Source organism: Typopeltis vanoorti, chromosome 18 (genome assembly GCF_054136105.1).
Source record: "Typopeltis vanoorti isolate ZY-2024b chromosome 18, IOZ_Tvanoo_1.0, whole genome shotgun sequence".
NCBI lineage: Eukaryota > Metazoa > Arthropoda > Arachnida > Uropygi > Thelyphonidae > Typopeltis > Typopeltis vanoorti.
In genome coordinates this window covers 68452351-68473602 of record NC_143566.1, presented here as the reverse complement: position 1 = coordinate 68473602, position 21252 = coordinate 68452351, and the positions used below count along the sequence as shown (strand labels likewise).

At 31.7% G+C, this 21252-nt stretch overlaps 1 protein-coding gene across 6 annotated transcripts in view; it reads left to right on the top strand.

Moving 5' to 3' along the window:
• Nucleotides 1–14309, top strand: part of LOC150096746 (uncharacterized) — a 128780-nt gene extending 114471 nt beyond the window's left edge. For all 6 annotated transcript variants that reach the window (XM_090408250.1, XM_090408253.1, XM_090408249.1 and 3 more), the window contains one exon: nt 6314–14309. In XM_090408250.1, the coding sequence (XP_090264376.1) occupies nt 6314–6658 (345 nt within the window). In that variant the 3' untranslated portion in view covers nt 6659–14309. The remainder of the gene's footprint in view (nt 1–6313) is intronic.
• The last annotated feature ends 6943 nt before the right edge of the window (nt 14310–21252 follow it).

Below are 21252 nucleotides of genomic sequence, written 5' to 3'. Positions count from 1 at the left end.
AGTTTGGTTAGCTTCTCTATTCTCAGCAGTGAAATGATTAAGATTGGATATATGACAAAATTGTAAATGACATTGCATTCATTCTTTAAATTGGTTCACTTTCTTAGAATTAATTGCTTTCTTTTAGTACTTTTTTTTTGACAGTAGTAGATTATAATGCAACCATTATATATATATATAAAAAAAAAAAAAAATCAGCTAACGCCTTTTTATTCCCGTATATACGGGAGTAGGCGAGGCCATTTAGCCCTATCTAACTTTTGGAGACTGAGTGGGCAGTTCAATCTCCACTGGTACCCAATCAGAGACAGATGGCCCAAGGCTATCACTAATTAAGCGGTACGCAGTGAAGAGAGACGGCTCAAATGTGCCGCCATCTCGTGGTCTCTAACCCTAACACAATATATTTAATGTCTGAAATAATGTGGGTTCTACGGTCGATTTTCTTGAGTTTACAGGACGAAAAATCCGAGTTTCCGGGAGGAAAAACCTGCTTGCCCGTGCCAGAGATCGACTAACTCGGGAACCGGTCGAAAAAAGGCTTAGAAAAATTTCCTCTAGTCGCCGACTAGACTCGAAACCAAGACTTCCTTCGTGCGGCCTAGCGCGGTGGTGTGCAAACGCCACATCCACTGAGCTACACAGGCGCTATATATATATATATATATATATATATATTTTTTTTTTTTTTTCCCCTGTTATGATGTTTTCTTTACACTTGACTTCTTTTATGCTATCACTATTCTTATTATTAGATGATGAAATTTAATGTCAACCAAAAGCATCAGGATTCTTATAAAATCAGCAATCCCCTATCTTTTTCAAACCAGTATTTCTGTATATCAGTCCTTAAAAAATATCTCTTGAAATCTTGCCCTACATTATCAGATAAGTAATGCAAATTAAAGAATTTTGGAAATTTATTTGATGAAAACTGTGTAATCATCATCATCAAATTCCTGCCATGTACCCTCAAGGGGTGTACAGGATATGATAGTACTACATGAAAAATTTACATCATTACTAACTTCCTATCTACAATTTTCCTCCAAATCAGTCTGTTACTTGTCAAGACTCCAATATTATCAGATCTTATATTTCTGTCGTCTAAGGCACTTTGTACCGTATCAATCCACCTATATCTTGGTCTTCCTCTGGGTCGTTTTCCTGCCAACCTGGCAGAGAACACTTGTTTTGCCAATCTTTCCTCGCCCATTCTGTTAAAATGACCATACCACCTGAGATTAGCTCAGCTAACACATTCCTGGATACTGACAAGTCAAGTACTTTCCTAATATCCTCATTTTTAATATGATATTGCCATTGATGCCATCTGTTCACGCCTCTAATCTTTTTCAGGATTCTCATATCTGTGGTCTCTAGTCTTTGGTCAAGTGTTTTATTTCTGACTCAGCTCTCAGATTCATAAGTTAAAACTGGTTTGAACACTGTCTTGTATACAACTCATTTAGTGTTCTGAATAATTTCTCTCTTATTCCATATGAATTGATTCAATTGACTTCCTAGTATACCAACTTTGCTGATTATGTTGTCTATTTCCATATTTAATTTACCATCTTCACTAAAAATCGTGCCTAAGTAGGCGAAATGTTTTACTTGTTCCACAAGTTCTCCGTTCACCAGTTGACATTTTCAACGATTCTGCCTATTTTCATTGTCTTTGTCTTTTTATTGCTGACCTTCATACCATATCAATTACAACAGTTATTCGATTTAGTCAGAGAATCTTGCAGACTCGTAGCGGATTTATTGATAAGTATAACATCGTCTGCATAAAGCAGAGAGCTGACATTAACATCTCCAATTTTGATATCATGTTTAATACCACTTTCCTTCATAATGTGATCCATATAGATAATGAATAACAGAGGGGATAATGTACATCCTTGTCTCACACCAGATTTAACATTAAGCCATCTTCCTGTACTTCCATCAATTCTAACTGCTGACCTACAACTCAAATAAAGACTAAGTATTGCTTGATATAATGCCCCATTGACACCATATAGAATAGCTTCTCTCTTGGCACCTTATCATATGCCTTTTCCAGATCTACAAAACTCAAATAGAGATCTTTGTTATATTCCCATCATTTCTCCACTATTTGTCGTAAAGTGAAGATCTGATCCTGACAGCCTCTATTTGGCCTGAATCCAGCTTGTTCTTCACCAAGCTTTTCTTTCACAGTTCTTCTCAACCGTTTCTCAAGTATACTTGCATATATCTTACTAGGAACACTCAGTAGGGAAATACCTCTGTAATTCTCACATTCAGTTTTATTTCCCTTTTTATATATGGGTACTATGAGAGCTCTACTCCAATCATTGGGAATTTGTCCCTCTGTCCAGGCCTTCTAAATTATGCAGTGCATCCACTGCAAGACTTATACCACCATACTTCAGCATTTCTGGTCGAATATCATCTACTCCTGCTGCCTTTCCACATTTTAAATCTTTGATGGCTTTTTCTACTTCAAGTATGGATATGTATTCCTGACTGTATGCCTGTGGAGTGTTTTTTACCACTGTGCTATCACTGCTTGTTTCATTTAGCAATTTCTCGAAGTAATTACTCCATATTTCAAGGATATCTTTTTTTCTCCCATTTTCATGTCACTTTTATCATCTGTAACTCCTTTTACAGTACTCTTTCCTCCATTTCTAAGCTTCTTCAACAACCTCCAAAATATTTTGCCACCTTCTTGATATTTATTTTCTATGTTCTTGCCAAAGTCCTCCCATGACTTTTGTATAGCTAGTTTTGCACACTGTTTAGCTTTCTTACATTTGTCTCTGTATTCTCTAAGAGCACAAGCTGACTTATTTGCCAGGAACTTTTGATATGCTTTCTTCTTTTCCTTCACTGCCTCTTTAACTTCCTGTGTCCACTATGGAGTTCTGCTTTTTCTATCCTTGTCCTTGCAGACAACCTCACCACATGCCTCTCTGGCAGAATCAATCAAGGCTTTCTTCAAGGCTTGCCACTGAATCTTTAAAGTTTGGTTCCTGTTCTCAAACTCTCATTTTTTCTTGAATAATCTGTGTATTTTAGTCTACAGTTCACATCTGAGAGATGCTCAACTTTAATTCACTTTAAAACTTTCTTACATGTTATTATTTTCAATATGAAATTCAGTTTCATCCTGCTCAAGACTAACTAGTGATCACTTCCAATTTCAAATCCTCTGTACACTCTGGTGTCCTGCACAAGGGAGAAAACATCACTATATATAAACAATAACATAGTCAATGAGACTTTTCTTATTTCTTGCCTCTTCTCTCCATGTGAATTTGTCCACATTTTTATGTTGGAACATGGTGTTAGTAATATCCAGTCCATGTCCTGAGCAGAAATCCAACAAATATTTGCAATTATTATTAGCTTTGCTCTTTTCTCCAAATTTTCCCAATATATTTTTGTATGTCTGACAATCATTTCCTACTCTGCTATTTAGATCCCCAACAAGGACCAACTTTTCCTTTTTCATTGTGTCAGATGCTTTCTCTAAATCCTCAAAAAATTCCTCCACTTCTACCTTAGTAGAACCTTCTTATTTGTACCATAGGTACAAATAAGTCTCATTGTCCAGTTTCCCCATTCTGATATTTGCCCACATCACTCTACTTGAGACTGCCTGCCATTCAAGAAGATTAGCCTCGTATTTAATATTGAATACAATGGCTACACCTTCTTTTCCTTGATTGTCATTGCCTGAGTATAACATTTTGTATTTATTGCTCAGAAAGATCTCACCAGTTTTTGTCTTTTTTGTTTCAATCACCCCTATTATGTCGATCTGTTCCTCAGCTAGCTCCATTTCTTTGCCATTCAGGTTTCTTATGTTGCTAGTGCCGATCTTTAACTCTGGTGATGTTGAGTTGGGGTGTGTTTTCAGATTTGTTCCAGTAGCTGGCTTTTCGCTGTTCGCCCTGGTTCCCTGGCGAAAACAACGGGAGCCTTGTTTAACCCAGCGACGCCCCAGCTGGCATGAAATTTTGTCATGTTGTACCATCATTGTCTATATTGGTTTAAGCCAATAAGAATACAATTTGGTCGGCTAAATCCCAAATTGCCAGCCCATCCTCGTTCGTTCAGTATCCATGTAGATACCCAACAGGGTGCACCACAAGAAGGTGAGGACTGGACATTAGGTCAGAAGCCCCGGTCGGTTCTTCGCATTCCTTTAAAGGCTATGTGGAGGTCTCCTCTCAGTTATACATCTTTGACCCTTAAGCACCCTGAAAACTGTGTAATTGATCTTTAATTCAGAAAATAGATTAACCAGTGTGTTGGTTTTAAGTACAATTAGCAATTCTTATCGCACTAAATGTGTTGGTTAAAATAATGTTTTTTTTTGCTCACTATAACAACTCATCAGAAATTTCTGATTTATGATAAATACTCTAAACAGTGAATAGTTTGTCCCTACATCTTTATATGTTTGTTATAGTGAGAGTCAACTATATAAGGTCAACCAAGTTGAAGTAATCTGATTGTCTGAAATTTCAAAGATAATGATTTTGCATATACCATGAAATTGAAAGAACCAAACACAATTGATAAATACTATGTGCATGCACTCACACACAAGAAATGTGAAAGAAAATAAAAGGGAGGGAAAAGCTTCTTTCCATGTACTAAATGACTCAGATTATCATCAAAATAACAGTCTGACTAAATATGTTGCCACCGTTTCTACTCTCCCTTTCTTTCTTTCTTTTATATCCTTCAAATTTCTTGTGTGTATATACTTTTATATTTAAATTGTTTGGAATCCTCTGATTTTGTTGTATATGAAAAAGAAATTTTTTTACCTATGATACTCTATAAATATATTTAGGTTACTTTCGTTGTTTATTTTATACAGCCTTTATCCATTTGGAAATTTAATATTCATTTTCCCAAAATGAATTTCCAAAGGAGAGTTGATGTAATAATAATTCTGTCTGCATTATTATTATGCATCTGATAATCCAAGGTGACATTTCTTTTTAAGAAATTGATGTAGGGAAAAATGTTCAATTTGAGTGCAAAATAGGAATTGCTCATTGTATTAGATTAGGAGCTTTTCACTTTTTGGATTTCATGTTTGAGGCATCATGAACCTAGACATATCTTTCAACTTAGATATGTCACAGTTAGATCTGTAACCAAAGAAAATGGTTTTTGGCAGATGTTATTATTACAAAAAAACTCAAATTTAGGTCAATTGAACTTTGTGGTAATTCTACTGCAATCACTCCATTTTCTTATCTTCAGTTTTTATCTGTCAGCTTGTTTGGTCGAGTGGTTAGCATATCAGCTCTCTCCAGCCAAGAGGCTGCCGGTTTGAATCCTGCGGGGGCAGGATTCAAACCGGCAGCTTCTTGGCTAAATAAAATTCACTTTTTATTTAGCCTATCATTTTCGATTCCTTTTGTGATCATCATTTTCTCCATACTGTTTCAATATGTATATATATACATGATGCTCTTTTTTGTAATAGGTGCTGGTACTCAATTTTTGCTAGCAGGAAAAATTGAAAATTAAATAGTATGAAAACTAAAAAATAAATAAATAAAATAAAACTACTGATTCTTTTATTTCATAGCGTTGATAATGGTATCATCAATTCCTGATATTCTCAAATGGGGGTGGGGGAGCTGTGCAGGATACAATGATAGTACTACATAAGTAACATTACATTATTACTAATCTCCTGTCAGCAATTTTCCTCCAAATTAGTCTATCATTTGTCACAATCCAATATTATCTGATTTCATATTTTTGACTGCATCATTCCATCCTAGATCTTAGTCTTCCTCTGAGCTTTTTCCTTGCAATCTTGGCATTGAATAGCCATTTTACTAGCCCTCTTTCTTTAATTGACCACACTATCTAGATTAGCTCTGCTTACACATTCTTAAATACTGAGAATGTCAAGTTCAATCCTATTATCTTCATTTTTAATTGATTCTACTACTGATGCCATGCATTCCTCTGCTAATTTTTCTCACAGCTCTTATATTTGTTATATCTAGGCTGATGAATTGTTATTTCTATCCTGCCTCTTTTATCCATAAGCTAAAATTGGAACTCTCAGATCTAAGTTAAACACTATCTTATATGTTGCTAGTTTAGTGTTTTGGTTAATTTCTCTATTTAAGTTTATTCCTGAAATGTTACTTTTTCTTTTTTGTAATGTTATAAATTAATTAATTTAATGTTATAAATAATTAATTTGCTCTTTGAGATACTGAAGAATGAGGTTTGTTTCTTTTCAAAAAAATAATTCATTGACTATATTTTTCAGGTTCGCCACTGGCAGTTTCCCCATTGTTCCCGCAGAGACAAGATTCTTCATCTTTTGTTTTTTATCTCAGTAATGGTAATGATTGCCTGTGCCACAATAACTATTATGTGTTTCAAGCAAGATAAAGGTACAAAAGTCGATCCAGATCGCACAGAGCTCACCCATTCAGAGATTGTTACATTGGTGTGTGGTGTCCTGTTCTTCCTTGCCTTTTTTGTGGCCATGTATGTTGAAGTAAAGGCACGTAACACTATTTACAAACTCCTAGTCAAATTCATTTACCTGAACCAGCAATGGTACATTGATGAATATGATAAAAAAGATAATGCTCCAGTAGCTGTATGAATTTTCCCCCTCCCTTCCTCCCACCACAGTGTCTCAAAGTGTTATGCATTAGGAGCTGAAATATGCCAAGGTTAGTTTGTCAGTCATGTGATAAGAATTAATGTATTAGGATGAAATATTGGAATTTGCTGGCTGTTGAATGAACTGTTTGTTTAGACACTTGTAAAGTTAGTAATGACAGACATTTTGAGTTTTTTAATTTTTTATTTCTGCTAAAGGAAAGTAGATAAAAAAAGGCCTTATTTTATATCTAATTTGGTGTACTGTGTTACATTTTAACTTGAATGTAAGCCAGTTTTGTCTTTCAGTTTTTCCAAGTAAGTCTCCCATCACACACACAGTTTTACTTCTTTTTTTTCCCCTCTCCCCCCCTCATGGCATTATTTTTTCTGAACAACTTAGAATTTTTTTTTTATGTGTGTGTGTGTGTGTGTGTGTGTGTGTGTATATATATATATATATATTGTATCCAAATATTTTTGCTACAATAACATTTATGTGTTATGAAGCACATCTTATTTCTGTCAAGGTTTTGGAAATTAGTAAAACTGGTAAACCATTTTGGGTTAGATATAAAATTTTTGACTGATATACTTATACTGTTATGCATTTTTTTAATCCTTTAATGTTAATGCTGAAAGACAAAGCTGGTATCATTAATAATGGTAGTGTACATGGTTCTAAATTGGTTTTAAAGAGGTCTCACTGCCAAGTAATTTTATTGAACTTTGAAATTAGTTGTTTTTATTACTTTATTATGGAGTAGTAGTTTGAATTTCTTTCATAGTGCAAATCATGATAACCAGTTATTATAGATACAAGTTTTTATTTTATTACTATGCTATAAGGAGAAATAATGTACATTTCTCAAGAATGTACATTAAATTATCCCACTGACTAATTATCTCATTATTATTCAAGATAGAAAAATGGTTTCGCATGCATAGTGAATATGAGTGAGACGTCTTAATTCAATTTTTTAATTATTATTTTAATGTTCAGTTACTTAAAGTAAAATAGAGAATTTTACTAAAAAAAGAAGTTAAAAATGTTGTGATGATTCATTTGTTTCTCCTAAATAAGATTTTATTATGTTCTATAAATTATTTCTTCATTGAGTTTAAAGGACCCAAAGACAATGTCTGTTATAAGGAAAATTATTCTCATAGCGACAGTAATTATGTAGAATGTAGAATTCTGCAAGTTTTGCTTATATTCCAGTTTCTTTTAAATAGTATTTTGGATCATTTTACAAAACAGTACTGGTAAATTGAAGTTGATTTTTTCCTGATATTTATATTTACTTAGTCTTGAGGAAACTGTATTAAGGTAATTCACTTTCTCAAGATTAAATTAAAATTTATAAATTTTCACTGCTTTACAAATAAGCATAAAACTTGCAAATTTCTTTGATAACTTGGGTATTGAAAATGTTCTAGATTACTAAAATTGATGTGGAAAAAGTGATGGCATCATATCCTCCATAAAATATTTCTAAGTGCTACACTACACTTTATCTCTCACAGTTCTCTGTGTTTCTTTATGCACAAGTCCTAGTGTCATGATCTCACTATTTTTGAAATATATTATCAGTAGCATATTAGCTAAGGGGGGGAAATAAGAAATTGTTGGATTTCATTGATATTTTTGTGAAAAAATATAACTGTAGATTTAGAGGAAAACATATTAGCAGATAACTGTTTTGGCATATGAATAAATAATCAAGTTATACATGCTAAAATTATCTTCACATATATATTTTAGGTGTGTACTATAGAATTACTAAATATGAGAAGTCTAGGATTTGTAGTATATTTGAAATTGAATTTGTGAGATGATCCCATTACTGGTCCTATAGCATCATCAGACTTCTTGAATTATCACAGATAAGTGTTGTGATAGATATTCATTATCAAGAAAAAAAAAATTAATTTTATCTTCATTTACATTTTTTTAAAATTTCATTTAGAAGGATTAATGGCTTACTTCAACAGAGTAAATTGTTATGCAAAGTATACTATTGTCACAAATGTAACTTTATTAAATTTATCACATGCTAGTTAAAAAATGCAAAATACTTATTGAAGAGGTTGTATTTCTGTTTAATTAGTTAATAATTAAAATATTTCTGTTAATGCATAGATTTTATAAAAATAGTCAGGAATTCATTGTTTCTCTTTTTTTAAAAAAAATCTAGATGAGAAAAATACCAAATGAATTAATCTAATTGTTAATTAATTATTATTAATGGAAAGGCCAATAGAATTATTTCACTATTCAAACTATTTTGAAATAAGAAATCTGTGTTTTCTTAACTTTATATATAGTATGGTGTTTTAAATATTTTCTGGAATTCTGGCATTGCTGATACTCTTAAAAAAAACCAAACTTTGAATGTTAATTTAACAAATAATTTCTAATATCTCTTCAGCTTTCTGTGCTTAGTTTTGATGCCATATTGCATCAAGAACAAACAGACATTTCCTATACAGTCATATATAAAGATGACTTTGTGTAAAAGATACCTTCCATTTTCATGTGGTATTTTATTCCAAATAATTGTTTAGTAGCTTTCATAGCTAAACGTTTTTGAATATTTGTAGGTTGTAGAGGACCTTTCATAAGTATATTCCCAACTCCCCTCCCTTCCCTACTGACTGTTCTGTGATACCTTAGAAATATGATCCTACTGGTTCATATAAATGACGCACACATTATAGAGATGGAATCATGGATGTTGTTTGGCATAATGTAGGAATGAAACAATTAAAGATGCATCTTAATAAGAGTTTGGTTTAAATTCTTCCAAACACCAATAGAATTTGAGCTCTATGTGTATTTCATAATGTGGCACTATTAAATATATTTGGTGTATAAATATTTCCATAAATAATGAAAAATTGAGTGGATGCTCCAAAGGCTGATTTATTAAGATTACTTATCCATCTCTGAGTTGATTTATGTGCTAAATTGAAAGTTAAAAATTTTCAAAAACAAGCAAAATTGAATCAACTTTCTTTTTCAGCTTTCAGCTGAAAAGAAAGAGTAAAATATGTCCACTTACTGCATTTGCATAGCCAGTATAATCAGTTTAAGTGTAATCAACATTAAAAAAAAAAAAAAAAAAAAAAAAAAAAAAAAATATGGATGCACATAAAGTGTTGTGATTATAATTAGCTTTCTTTTGTGGTGTTAGTGTATTTATTGTCAAATTTTATTATAAAATACTTTATATTAATTTTCTGTGTTGGCTACCATTATAAATAGTTTATACACTAATAAATTGAAACATTTCCATGCTGACAATATCTTACAAATATATACACATCACATGAACACAACTCTTTTTTATCTGCTTTTCCTTAATTCATATTAGGACAACATTCACATTGCAATTTCTTTAAGTAAACTTGAATTATAAATTTGAAAAACAGCCTTTACAATTAAAGCAATGTTTTAATTAATTCTTGCTGTTGAAAGTTTGATATTAAACCTGTTTTGGTTTTATAAAGAGCCAGTAATTCTGAAAAAAAAAACAGAACAAGTTTTCAAATGTCATTTATTCTCTAAAGTAAATATGATTTTGGCTGACAGATGACAGATACAGTTTTTAAAACATCATTCTGTTTTTAACTATTAGTGACTTAGTTATCCTGATTTCTATAATGATTAGTTCTAGAGATGCTGGACTTGCCCTATGTTATATATCCCATCTTTCCCTTTTGTGTTAGGCTCAGACCTATTGTAGCCAAGTAACTTGGCATCTCATTCTGAAACTACTTATACTGCTTTTTTATAGCTCCTGTCTGCATTTTCTGCTATGGTTGTAAACTGTGTGCTCATCTGACCAGTTTGCTTGTTTTCTAGATAAAAAAAACCCTCAGAATCCAGGAGGGAAAAAACTCTTCCACCTTTGTATGAGACTGGCCAATGCACCTTCAGTTGTAAAGCCCTGATAAAGGTTCTTCACATCCTAGATGGGATTTGAATCTGGGTCTTTCCATCCACAGGGCTTCATCTATACTGACTGAACTACAGAGGCTCTAAATTATATATTTCTAACATCAACGATTCTTGAAAGCTTCTATCTGGGGATTTTAACATAAAATTTGCAGTGAGTTGCAGTTTTACATTTGTTTTGGTTCTTCAGTAGAAGTATTAAGTTTTTACTGTTCTAGTGAAAAGCAAATCTCATTGATATATCATCATATATTGAGATCCATAAAAGTATAATTGCATTTAAATGAAAGTATATCATATCTTTCATTTTCTAAACATTTTAGAATGATTAATATTTTGGTAAATACCTGTAGACTAGCAATTTGAACTCTAAAAAATGGCATATAATTTTCCTTTGCTTTGTTTTTCAAATTTCAAGTAGTTTTATTTGGAAAGATCTAAGTTCATTTGAGCATTGCTCTAACATTTTGTTAAATATGGTGTAATGTTTTTATAGCTACTGCTAATACACAGCAGAAAGTGATTTAAAAAAAAAAAAAAAAAGAAGCTTATTTGTATGTGAACTATAAATCATCCCAAAAATGGAATTTTTCTTGAAACATTCTATTCAGGACATATCACTTCAAAACCAGCTTGTATAAGTAAAAAAGACAATTCCTTTAATGTGATAATGCCATTAAAAAAAGCTTCCTCACATTAACTTCAGAACAGTACAACTTTAAATATAGTTAAGTCACAATTATAACTGAAACATATTAAAAAAAAAATAGTTTTTCAAAATTTTGAATTTATAATTTCAAGTATGTAATGCTTAAAAATGAGAATCGTTATTTCTATTTTATTTATTTATTATTTTTTCCCCATGCATTTGATATGTTCTTATATTATGTTCAATACACTTGATGATGTAGTAGATATTTGTCATCTTTTTTTTTTTTTTTCCCAAAAGACATGCAGAACATATTTTTTCTTTTTAGAGGATGAGTTATTCCAAAGATATTGTATTATGGTTTCCTTGTACTTTTGAAAATTTCTCCACCCATGTATCGAAGCCTGGAATAGTAAGATGTGCACACTCCAAACATTAAAGGGAAAAAAAAACTGGTCAAAATTAATAACACAAGTTTGTTACACATTTTTTATTTTTATTTTTTTTAAATCTCCATTTATTACTTTCAAGTTTAACCTAAATTATCAATATTAATAGCAATAATAATAATAATTGGTATTGTTATTATTATTTGACAGAAAAGTGCTCTGCTCATACTTGGTGACATCACCAGGCTATGTGATGTATATACTATGCAAGGTTTTTTTTTGATCAACCTTGGAAGGAATAATATGGTTTAAGATACTGGGAATTCACTATTATTCCTTCAAGAGAGAAATAAGAATGTACTGACAGACTATTTTTCAAGCACTAATAGATGTTAATGGGGATGATAGTCCCAAATTAAAGGGTAAGAAAAAGATAGTTGGAGAACTTTTTTTTAAGATACTAATATTTCTGCAAACATAGAAAGAAAAAAAGAAACTATTACATACATTAACTATATACATTTCAAAGATATGAACAAAATATCTTATTAAGATATTTACTATCTTAATTCATAAGATATTAAGAACACCAATAGGAGTACTGAAAAACACATTACATAACTTGGCAGTGTCATTTTAATGAAACTGTCTACAGGTTAATAGAAAGCATAAATTTTTCAAGACTTCTAAATTATACAAGTTACTAACAAAACTGTGTACTTTATCCATACTGGTTTAAAATCTTTTAATGACTTAAAAACAGAATAGTGTTTCCTAGTCTTTAATGATGCTGCAGTATATTTAACTAAAAACATAGCAAAATGAATTATAAAACATATTTTTGTCATTACTTACATTCTTTTCCAAGCTGACATGCTTGATTTCTATACCCAGGGTTTGGATTTGCATCTTTGGCATAATGTCTGCACCTTTTAATCAATTTTAACATATTCATGCCAGAATGCATATATCTGTATATTCTAGTAGATGAAAAACTTTTGCAAAATTAATCCTTTCTTTGAATTTTTTTAAATTATTATTATTAATTTAATTAATAATAATAATTAAAATTTTTTTTTCCTGATGCAAAGGAAATCATCACTCAAACTGTGCAATTTTTTTAATCAAATGGTAAAAAATTTATTCTTTCCTTATCTATAAAAAATTACATCCTGCATGTCACACTACAGCCTTATCTTCTCAACAAAGAATGTGATGAAAAACTTTCCCATGATATGGAGTGAACAAAGAAACAAAAATTCAAAGCATGTTATGACTTCATGGTAGGTCATAGCACTTCCAAATATACAAATAATTATGGCAAGTCATATGCAACGTACTCAGCCCTCTAGATATATATACTTCCCAACATGAATGTGTTAACGTAAAAAGTATAACTTAGGAATATGAATACATGCTAGAAAACATTAGCATTCAAGACTAGAAAAACAAATTTATATTCATTGATTTTTTTTTCTTAACTTTCCAAATAACAATGGGATGATTTGTTATCCATATCTGAAATTTGTTGTATTTACAAGTACTAATGTATAAATATTAAATTCAAGTTGAACTTTAATACATAGGAAGTTAATAAATTTAATAATTTCTAATTACATTTTTTTTATTATATTATAATTGATGTAATACTGTAATGAAGGCATTCTTTATTGAAGAAATGTTTTCAGCACATGGAAATGTCAGCATCATTTGTGTTAACAAATGCAGTAAATGGAAAATTGACAAACTGTGCTTCAGCAAAGAGCACACTCATTACAGAAAGATTCTGCACTGTGTACATTTGCAGTTTGAGGCAGAATAACTTTAAGAATAGTGTAGTATTCTTTTTTAAAATTTTTTTTATTAATAATTATTATTAATCTTAATTCCTAAAATTTTTTTAGGTATTATGGTTAATGTGGAAATATTGAGCTAATAAATGCCACATCTACTTTGAGATTAAATTACTTTTTGCATGAATTTAACAGTAGATGACCGAATTGTTAATATTAATTTTATTTTCAGCCATTTGAAAAAAAAATTTAAAAAATTATTTTTATTGGTAACATAAAGTGTTTGAATTATCTCTTAGATTCTGCCCCAAACTGCAAATATATCTGAGTAGTATTAGTTTAAAAACTAAATTAAAATGCAAATCGAAGATCTCAAATGAAGACAAAACTTCATGGATAGTGAATTCTACGAACAAATGTTACTATAAAAGGACTGCCTTATATGGAACATATAAACAAAGTAAATACTGTACATATACAATTAGGAAATATGTATATATCATAAGCGTTGTAATACAGTACTCAGTTGTTTTATGTATATACAGTATGTTGGAACACGCACTCTGTAAAGTTCGTTATTTTGTTCAATAAAAAAAAAAAAAGCCACAAATACAATATTTTTTAATAGTTTCAATAAAGTTAAGTGATATTACCCATCACCATTTTTCTCTAATTAAATGTATTAGATTTTGCTCCATGTGTAATACAACATGAAGTGGTAGTTTACTGAGTGCATTATTCGTTATTGCATTGCTCTTCATAATATGTAAGAGTAACAGAACATATTAAGTTATAATAATCAGTATCAATTACAATCATGTAAGATAGTCTCCAAGCATTTTATCAGAGGAAAAATACCACACAATTTTATATCGTGAATAAAACTGTACAATGTTTGAACCTCATTGTGTAATTGACCCTCTCATAAACTTTGATGCAGGTGAATATGAGCATAGCTACATATTACATTAAGCATTTCTGTGGCATTCAGTATGCAGTAGATGAATATCATTTCACATAATTGTGTATATAAGTGAAATGGCATGGTATGGCCAGTTTGCTTATATGAAACAAACTAGACATCACATATTTTGTAATGCAGTTATACTAAAGAACCAGTTTTTTAAATGATCTTTTTAATTTAAAATGTTATAAAATGTTATAATCTCATGCAATCTTTCCCCTAAAAATCTTATTTGATGTTCTTTCCTCAAATCTAGAGACTTCTCTAATAACAATCTTCCATCTTTTTCCAATTCCACTAATATAGGCATCTGAACCCTTAACTATCAGAGGCAACTAACATGTTATTAAGCTATCGAGAACGAGAAGCAAAATGTGATTTACAGATTAACTTCTGATGGTGATAGCAATAATGATCAGCAAACAGTTGATTAGAGCAACAATGTAGTTTTCACAAAAATCAATTGGACCAGACATCAGTACATTAAATAAAAATGCCAAGAAATTATATTCTTGTTTTATCCTTTATCCAAGTGTAAGCAAACAAAGTTTGCATGTGAAGTATCTTCAGGACTATGCTACTTATATATGGAGGATAACTTTACATCAGTTGCTGTAATATCCCATAATGCAAAGCACACTTCCTTTCAGAAGTGTATGTATATCGCTATGAATTATCGGAAGGATCAGACTTGTATTGATCTGATTAGCGGGAGCTGTTATACACATTCTTTCAAGTGTGTATATAATCCTTAATAAGAATTTTTTAAAAAATGGCACCATCAGAACAGTTCCCATCTCTCATAGGCACTAATTTTTAGCTTTGGCATCAGTTTCTTCTGTGCAACATCTCTAAACCATTTTGAACTCGTGTCACTATATAACAAAGCAGAGAGTGATACAGAAAAATAATGCATAGGTCTGATGTGAGAATAGAGGTCAACAGGATGAAATATATAACTGCTGCTATAATTCAGGGAGAATGTAGATGACATGCATTGGCAAATTAGCACGATGAATGCAGGCCTAGTTATTATTATGGGGAATTTCAACTTATGGGGATGCAGACTGGGAGGAGGAATGGTCATGTGGAGGGAAGGAAATTTATACAGCTACTGAGAGATTGGCTAGCTTTCTTTCATAGTTAGCTTTGGCAGAGGCGTAGTGAGGCTATGGCCAATGTGGCCCTGGCCATAGGCACAAAAATTGAGATTTTTAAAGTTTTTTTTTTAGAACCGCAATTTTCTTTCCTGGCCATAGGCGCCAAAATTCCTCACGACGTCTCTGAGCTTTGGTTCACCTTTCTTGCCTGCACCTTATACTTTTCATGGGCATGCCGATCATCTTTTTCTTAATGAGTCAGTGAACGTTGGTCAAGAAGTTTAAACGGAAGTTCAAACTATTTTTCAGTAACAAAAACGATTGCCTGCGGATATCCATACGTTATCCTGTCGCTTAGAGACATCACGACGTGCAGGAATGCAGCAATTTTTTTTTTCCCGTACTGTGTTGTACATCGGAACATGGTTACAGTGGAATAAGTTGCGGATGGTGTTTTCGTTTGAATTCATGGCATTAAAAGATTAGCACATTTTCCAGCGGAACGACAGCATGTTTATTTTTTAGCAAAAAAAAATTTTTTTTTTTTTTTTCTGGGACATGATGCATCCCTTTTTTATTTTTAAGGTACTTCAAGTGAAATTGGGAAAACTTAATTGTTTATTTGACAAACAGGTTGCAGTTAAGAGTGTGAGAAGGGGAGAAAAATTGCAGTCGCTATATTATAGCGGGCACATTCGCAAGGGTCCAGATGGATAACAATAGTTATCGCATCTGGATCCTTGTTTTACTATCCAAAAGTATAGCTGTAACACGATACATTTCTACAAATCTTTTTTTAATGCTTATAAAAAGAATATAAAAACGGAATATAAGGGTTGCCATTCTTTTTAAATCTTCAAGTTGAATATGATCGAGATATTTGTCAATAAGAATAAGACGACGAAGAATTTGTTTTATTTTTATGAATCAGCTACTAATTTAACCCTTTCTGCCCTAGTGATTCCAATTGGAATCACTGTCTTGGCTTTCGTATCCCATATTACGTGGCGAATGATTCCAATTGGTGTCGTACGTCGTAGTTCCATTTTTTTAAATATATAATAACAGGTGTGTATTATATTATACGTATAAATCTTACCAATATCAGTTTTTATGACTTAGTAGAATAATATGCATATATTGGATTATAGAGTATAAGCTCAGAAGTTGAATATTTGCTACTGATTCCATATGGAATCAGTCGGTCAGAATTCCTATCCTGAAATGTATTTTTCAGAAAAATACTCGATACTCTTGCTTTTTTAGACCTAAAGACAAAATAAATAGAAAAATTTTTTTCACTTGAAAAAAAAATTCAGGTCAGAAAGGGTTTTAAGCTTCCTTTAAGTCAACAAAAAATGAACATAGAAATACATAACACACAAAAAACTAGCACTTTCCATGAAACCCACGTCTACAAATACAATAATATTTCACTGGTTTCAACAGCGGCTCGGAAGATAAACAAGATATGGACTGACGACAACGATCCAAATATTTATTAAATTTTCTATAAAAGAAACTTTTATAGACAGTTTAATCAATTTCTAGTGCCATAATTGAATTATTTGATAATTGAGAAATCCCCAGACTTCTTTGCTACACCACAGCAAGTTAAAATAAAAAATAAAGTTACCTTTTTAAAAAAAATAAAGTTACCTTTTTTATTTTTTAAATTTCAGCAATGTGGAGAGAAATGTGGGGATTTTTCATTTACATTCTTTTTTGTACTATATCAAGATTTAATCAACGCATTTCTGACATTACTCTTTCTTTATACCAGTGGTGTTCAACCTTTTTTTTTTTTTTACTACGCGAGCTACTTTTCCATGAAAAGTTATTCGGAGATCTACTCTCTTATATAGATCACGTTCCCCCAATCTGATATCTGATTACGCACAAATAAACAACTAAAAACTTTATTTGTGTATTTAAAAATTTATTATTTTTAATTATTTTAATGCAACAAAAAAACAAACAAATATATTGGAATAAAATGTTTATTTCTCTATTTTGGAAAACCAAAGTTAGAAAAAACAACAGATTGATTACAAACGCACAAGTTACAGGAAAATGCTGGTTGAGTAAAAAAAAAAAAAAGTTAATGTGAAATTTGGCATTGTTTAGACCTCGCAATATTTTCATAGTCAAGTTGATATGAACAAGTGATCGTAGACAATCATCCAAATGATCATTTGTAATTTGGTTTCTTAATTGATTTTTTATGACGTTCATATTTGAAAAAGCGGATTCTGACAAGTACGTCGATCCGAAACACGACAGAATTTTTCGCGCAATATCAGTTAATATTGGGAATTTTTCATGTGCATACTTTCAAATTACTTCATTGTTTATTAATTTTAAATGTAAACTATTCTGAATGTTTATTATCTCAAATTCTACTTCAGCTTGTTTTATATCAAACAGCCCACTAATTTTATTTGAAATTTTGTGATGTTCAAGTTTTCTTGAAATTGATTATTGATAAAAGATACAATCATTTCAGTTTTATTAAGATCTTTAAATCTTGAATTTATTTCTTCCTCAACTAATTCTATTTCAAGAATAAATTCTTTTAAATCATAGCAAAGCATTTCTTGATTTTGTTCAAAAAAATTTAGTAAATATGGGAGATGTCTAAATTCGCAGTCATTTATATTTTTCTTTAATAAACCTAAGTATTGTTGGAAAGCTTTTTTTAATGAACTTAACATGTCAATTAAATTTTATCTCTACCTTGTAACTCTAAATTTAAATTGCTTAATTTTGTACAGAAATCTACTGAAAATGATGAGTATAACAACCATCTTTTATCACTCAATTGTGGATAACTATCTCCTTTTTCATCAAGAAAAATTTTTATATCGTTAATACAAAAAATCTTTCTAAAAATTGACTTCTGCTGAGCCAGCGAACATTATTGTACAACAAAAGTTCGCAATCATCATCTGCCTGTAATTTAAATAACCGCCGTAGAAACGATTCCTTTATTAACTCTCCATCAGTAAAAGGCTTTTTTGCTTTTGCTAATAAATGACACACTTTCAAAGATGCAATAGTGACTGATATTGTTTATTTATTACTTTCGAAATCATATTTTGTTATCCAGAAAGTCCTGCCTTTAAATTTATAATTTCTGATTTACGTATTTCGGAATTTTGGGGAAAATCTTCATCATATTTTGCATGTAGCGATCGAAAATGTCTCTCAATATTACCTTTTTTTTTTTTTGGAATTGCTACACACCGGGGAATGTGTGTAGCAATTCCAAATGGTGATTTGATGAATTACAAATCAAACAACAACACTTTCCATTTACCATTGTAAAGGAAAAAACCCGTTTCCCATGCCTTGTGAAAATGATACGTCTTTGATACACTCATGATTATCCTCAAATTAAACGCATACGATGTGCTTTTGTTATATGTCTATTTTAGCTATCCAGTCGTTACTGCGACATCGTAAACTTTTATTATTATTTAACACGTTCATTGCCAATCACGCGATATCGCGTTACACGCGAGTTCTCACTTGACGGCCGATCACGCGTTATCGCTAACTAAAAAAAAAAAAAAGAAAAAAAAATTTGGCCACCACACGAAATTCCAATTTTCAGCTTGTCAATGAAAGTGTTAACTTTGTATACTTGTTCTATTAATTACTTGTGATGTCTTTTACTCTATACTTTATTCTCCGTTATTCTTTCTCTCTCTCAGAATCTCTCTTGTTTATCTTATTACGTGTATGTTTATCTACCTTTTACATTACGAGTCTTATGCCTAAGATATTAGAAAATTTATTTAAAATGAGACTGCGCCACTAATATCTTTAATTAACAAAAAGAACTCAAATATACGGCTGGTAGATTTCTCTCTCTACACAAAAATTCCTACATTAAAACTTTTAAAAACAGTCGTGGTCTATTCTTTTTCTTAATTTCATGCTTTGACCAACTCACTTAGATTCCCGCTCAACAAGTCCGATTTAGTTCAGAAACAGTGCAGTTGTAAATAAACAAACAGGCAGCACTCTTTTAACAAGAAAGTCAAATGACAATTATTTACATGACTATGAAATATACACAATTTTAACGTTAGGGAGATTGCTTTCTCTATCCATCTATAAAAACTCTTTAGCAAAATTAGAACCTTCTTTCTTCAACATTAAATACTTTCTTTAACACATAGGTTACCTACTCCCAGTTTACAAATTTTTACTTATTAATCTCTAAGCTTACTCGTAAAGAGGTTACCTAAATCTGTGTCAAGTTATCTTTACACATATGATATCAACCTCTAATATGCCAATTGATTCTCTTATGGACATTTCTTAACACTATTAAACCTACATCTTATCTTAAAAGTCTTTCTTGTATCAACTATGACAGGAATTATATAAAAGTTTTGAACTTACAAAGGCTCTGTATCTCACATTCAGTCAAAAGTCTTTCACTAAAAGTTCTATGGCAATTCTTTAGTCTCAGATCTTCTTTAGGAAATTTTGGCTCGGCTACATCTCATCGGGAACGTAGCGAGCTGTGGGCTCATTCAGCTCTGGCAAGAGGTTACTCTCCCTCGGTGAAAAGAAAAACTTCCGAGCGAATGTGCTTCGGGAAATTTGCCTTGCCTTTTCTCCTCTGCTTGGGCTCGCCGAAAATGCCTGGACGACTGCCTTCTTTTTCTGCCGTTTCAACAGCTAGAACTGCCGTTAACTGGATTCCTCTCTGGCATGAAAACTTTTCTTCAGCATTTGGAACTCTTCCTTTTGACAATTTGAAACCTTGCTTACAGCCTAGAAGTAGTCTCTCTCTAGCAACGTCTCGAACCAAGAAGCTCCTTTCTGGAAGTGGGAAACTCCTCTCTCAAGCAACGTGGATCCGGGCAGCTTCTCTGACGGCAACTCTGGACCGGGTGGCCTCCTCTCTGACAGTAATTCTGGAACCGGGATCCCTTCTGCTTGCTTCAATCTCTTTTTATTAGGCCTCCTCTGAGACCTCGCATGAAGTTTGACAACCCCCAAAGAATTGGTATGAGTCCTTTATCTTAAGTTTCGAGTTCGGCATGCCTTTGGTTCTCCTCCGCTTTCTTTTGATTGTAAGTTGCCGGCCATCGGAAAGTTGTTTGAACGCTTTCTAACTGACTTCAGAGATGTTTACATTTAGAGCCTGCAAGCCTTTCTCATACATGAGTTTCAATAACAATCTTTCTAATGCCGCCATGTACAGCTTCGGCGACAAAAGCATTGTCTTTATTTTTAACACTCTAACATATTCTTATTAAAGCAGTATATATACAGTTAGCTTGAAAAGAGTTATTTACAAAAACATCTAATACAAACTATACCGAGACAAACAAAGTTTATTTTTTTTACAATATTCAATTGGGACTTAACCTAAATAAAAAATCCATGTAATGGATTTTTTATATGCTTTGGAATATTTAATATTTAAGCACATTACATCGATTTTACTTATAATCGTATTCACTCGGCTCGCTGTTTGACTTCCACTGATCTAAATTAATTCATTTACCCGGACTTATAAGAAAATTACTGACTTGACAATTTTAACGAAAAATAAAATATTATGTTTTCAGTTTTAATTAAATTTGTAAGTAAGGAGGAATACACAAGAGATCGACCAAAAATCGCTCCGGGTTGAACACCTCTGCTTTATACTATACATAGGACAAAATTGTTTTATTGTTGGATGTACAGTCCCTCTCTAATGCCTAGCAACGA